Source organism: Triticum aestivum, chromosome 5D (assembly GCF_018294505.1).
Source record: "Triticum aestivum cultivar Chinese Spring chromosome 5D, IWGSC CS RefSeq v2.1, whole genome shotgun sequence".
Taxonomy (NCBI): Eukaryota; Viridiplantae; Streptophyta; class Magnoliopsida; order Poales; family Poaceae; genus Triticum; species Triticum aestivum.
This window is the reverse complement of record NC_057808.1, coordinates 555,969,955-555,973,821: the sequence shown is the minus strand read 5'-3', so window position 1 is coordinate 555,973,821 and position 3,867 is coordinate 555,969,955. Positions and strand designations below refer to the sequence as shown.

Here is a 3,867-nt window from a genome sequence, read left to right as displayed (position 1 = left end):
AACAGTCACGTATATATCTCCTTTGCAGTTTATAAAAAAAATGAAACCAGCAATACCAGTATTTAAGTTCAAGGTGAAGCTTACTGTAAAATTCAGTAGGGCAGGCGCAGCATCGACAATAAACATGGTCCAGTTCAAATCGGCCAGGTTTCTGCAGAAGAGGCCGATGGACGTGGATTTATTCAATTCAATTACTAGGAAACTCGGAAGAATCCTACTGTGCCACGGCAGGAATTGTCACGGCCGTACACATTACCAGGAGGGTTTTGCTTGCGGCTGCGGCAATCGATGGAATTGCGATCGGGCCGTCGCCTCAGCTCTCTGCCGCCGCGCAAGCGCAACAAGTCGCTCAATCGGCGTTCCAACATCGGTGAGGATGAGGACATGATCAGCACTCTTCCCGACCACCTCCTCCTCGGAATCCTCGAACGCCTCGACCTGCATGAGGCGCTCCGTGTGGGCGCAGCCTCGACGCGCTGGCAGCACCTCCCTCACCAGCTCTCGCACCTAGAGCTCTACGTCGACCAGTTCCACGGCGCCACGCCGGTCGAGATGATGGACGCATTCACCGACGCGGCACGGAGGTTGCTGTCCATCTATCCTCCTGCGTGCTCCGCGTGCAGTCGTGCTATCAAGACCCTCGGCCTCAGCTTCTACATGTCGGACCCTCCCCAACTGAGCTCCATCGGCCGCGTCGTCGAGGACGTCGTTAGCCGCGGCGAGACCGAATACCTCGAGTTTCATATATTCCCGCCGTCCTCGAGCGACACCACTCTGCTACTCGCCGAGTTGGGGCAGCGGTTCATCTCCTTCTCCCATGCCTGCCCCGTCGCCTTCCGGTGGCTCACCGTGCTAACCCTCGAGAAGCTAGCGTTTGGAGACGCCGACATCGCCGGCCTCATTAAAGCTTGTGATAAGCTTGAGTACCTCACCCTGATATCCTGCAGACTGGTTGATCATCACTCCGCACTCAAGATTGACACGCCATGCTCCGGGCTCCAGGAACTTTGGTTCGTTGGCTTTGCTTGCAAACGTATCGAGCTCATCTCTGTCCCCAAGCTAAGAAAAGTGTGGTGCTGGTCTTGGCCCTGCGAGAGCCCTCCAGTGCACTTCGGCCACGTTCCCCAACTTCGTGAAGTGAGCCTCGGTTCACGTGCTGGGGTGTGGCAGGCACCATTTGCGTTGAGCGAGTGCTTGTTGGGTGCCACGAATCTGTCGAGATTGTATCTCAATTTTGGTTGTGAAATGGTAAGTTTATTTCTACACTCCTCATGAATTCCTCTTAATTTGCATCTGCATATCATATTTCTTCTTACCTACTAATTTTAGTTGTTTGTTGTGTTCTTCATCTTGCTGCAGATTTGGATTCAACCTGAACATCCCAAGCACCTCACTACAATATTCAGAAACCTGACTGATGTATATCTTTACTGTATCTTTCCTGAGTGTGATCTGAACTGGACCATGTTTATCGTCCAAGCTGCACCTGCCCTACTAAATTTTACAGTAAGCTTCACCTTGAACTTAAATATTGGTATTGCTGGTTTTAATTTTTTTACTATAAATTGCAACGGAGATACGTAACTGCAATATGTGTTTATCTTCTGTGTGCATGCATGAAGTTGTATCGAAATCAACATCCATGTGTCAAAACGTCTGAGCATAGTGCCCAGAAGACCAACATGTTGTGGGAACCATCCAAGGATTGGAAGCACCCGAACTTGAAGTTACTGGTGATGGCAGGGTTCGAGGAGGAAGACAAGGTGACAAACTATCTAAGGCTTTTCATAGAACGAGCCGTGGGTTTGAAGAGAATCGAGCTGCGTGGTAAACACCCCTGTGATAAGTGCAATGCCATGGACCTTGAACTTGAGTCCACAAGATCCCTTGTTGACAAAGCTAGCAGGTATCGGATTAAGGAGCGACTCACACATGAATCCTCCTTGTCTGTCAAAATAACAATATGTTGATTGTCAAGGAATTATAAAAACTCTTAAAATAAGTGCGCATGGCTGCTACTAGAGCGATGATTGCGCCTAGTCAGTTGTAACTTCCTGTTAGTTTTTGGTCGGCCGTATGCCTTTTCTCTAAATTATAAAAAAAATGGTTAGTTTTGGATATTGGTGGCGAGAAAAACTTTATGGGCAATATATTTAAGCACTGCTTTAAAATGGCTACTGTATTGGATCTACGCACCTATTTTCAGAATTTTACTTGAAACCTGAAATAGAAAATGATAACAAGTGAAATTAATAGAAGAAACAACAAATAATAAAAAAACAATGACATTATTCTGCATTTGCAATAGCTGTGGCACTCTGAAAGAGGACACCAATATCAAAAGCATCCAGGACAAGAGCATGAACTTCAGTTGGCAAAATAGACAGATTGATGAAGGAACACCTACGTGATAGGCCCATCGCTACATATAGCCTAGCTGAAGGCCCAGAACCATAAAGATTATAGCCCAAGAGACCATCGAACAAGGGGTCTTCCACAAGTGTCCATAGTCGGATTCTGAGCGAATATTATTTGACGCTTCAGGCGCCCGTTAATGTGTATTTTACGAACGGCCGAATGAAGGGCCCCACGTTGGGCCGGCCCATGTAGTTTTGTGCATGTCTTTAATCCGCAAAAATTGAGCATGCCGGTTGTGACTCGAACCAACGACCCCCCTCTTTGATATACACGGGTGTAACCACCTCGCCAACCAGTAGGATCAGGTAAACAAGAACCTACAGCCCAAGACACCAGCAAACAAGGGGTCTTCCACAAGTGTCCATAGTCGGATTCTGGGTGAATCCTATTTTTGGCCCCGTTAATTTGTATTTTACAAACGGCCGCCTGAAGCTCCCTGCACTGGGCCGGCCCATGTAGTTTTTTCCCGTGTTTTTAATCCGCAAAAAATGAGCGCGCTGCTTGATGGCCTCCCTCTTCGATATACACTGGTGTAACCACCTCACCAACCAGCCGGATCTGGTAAACTAGAATGAGCGTGCTGGTTGATGACCTCCCTCTTCCATAGCCGGATCTAGGTCTTTTGAGCTACTACCCCGGGATAGAGGTACATCAAAAGACGGAGGGGATCACACTATGCCATGAGACATACACAAGGAAGGTAATTGAAAGCCGTGGCATGAAAGATTGCAATCCAGTTCACGCTTCAATGGAACCTCGTCTTGAGCTGAGCAAGAAGAGTAAAGTGCCTGCAGTTGATGCAATAGAGTATATTGCAGCGGCCGCTGCGGCGCGTCAAGGTGTGTGGCTAGCAGGGCTATACGGTGATCTCATGGATCGATATCCGGAAAAAGTGGTACTCATTGTTGATAGCAAGTTTGAAAGTTTTCTATGCGAGGATCCAGTGCGGCATGATCGGAGCAAGCACATTGATACGTTGTATCACTACATAAAGGACCGCGTGGAAGAAGGTAAGATGAAGGTCAAACTACATTTGCACCGATGATCAGCTGGCAGATATCCTAACCAGGCCTTTGGGAAGAGAGAAGTTCTTGAAGATGCGAAGAAGGACCGGCATTGAAGCTGTGACGTGATGACATCGTGATTAGGGGGTGATTGTTGGAGTTAATCATGACCGTGATTCCTGGCCGGCTCGGATCATGACTCCATCACCGTATAAGTTTATGTATAGGCTAGGTTAACTCCACAACAAAAGCAACACGATTCTCTTTCTCCCCACAGCTCATTCCATGACTAGACTTATATAGTTTGTCACCTTGTCTTCCTTCCCAGACCCTTGAATTGCGAGCCTCTTCAAGTTGAAGTGCTTGGGTGATCGTTGGAGTTAATCACAACAGTGATTCCTGTCCGGCTCGGATCAGGACTCCATCACCGTATAAGTTTATGTAT

The 3,867-nt window shown here is 47.7% G+C and overlaps 1 protein-coding gene across 1 annotated transcript; it reads left to right on the top strand.

Moving 5' to 3' along the window:
• Positions 1-288: 288 nt before the first annotated feature.
• Positions 289-2,067, top strand: LOC123121214 (uncharacterized). Its single transcript, XM_044541126.1, has 3 exons — positions 289-1,248; positions 1,360-1,506; positions 1,623-2,067. Exons 1-3 carry the CDS (start codon positions 289-291, stop codon positions 1,968-1,970), a joined length of 1,455 nt encoding a protein of 484 aa, XP_044397061.1. The 3' UTR covers positions 1,971-2,067.
• Positions 2,068-3,867: the final 1,800 nt, after the last annotated feature.

Coding starts and splice junctions, on each gene's coding strand:
- LOC123121214 (XM_044541126.1), top strand. CDS start 289: ATGGAATTGCGATCGGGCCGTCGCCTCAGCTCTCTGCCGCCGCGCAAG. Junction 1,249..1,359: donor TCAATTTTGGTTGTGAAATG/GTAAGTTTATTT, acceptor ATCTTGCTGCAG/ATTTGGATTCAACCTGAACA. Junction 1,507..1,622: donor CTGCCCTACTAAATTTTACA/GTAAGCTTCACC, acceptor GCATGCATGAAG/TTGTATCGAAATCAACATCC.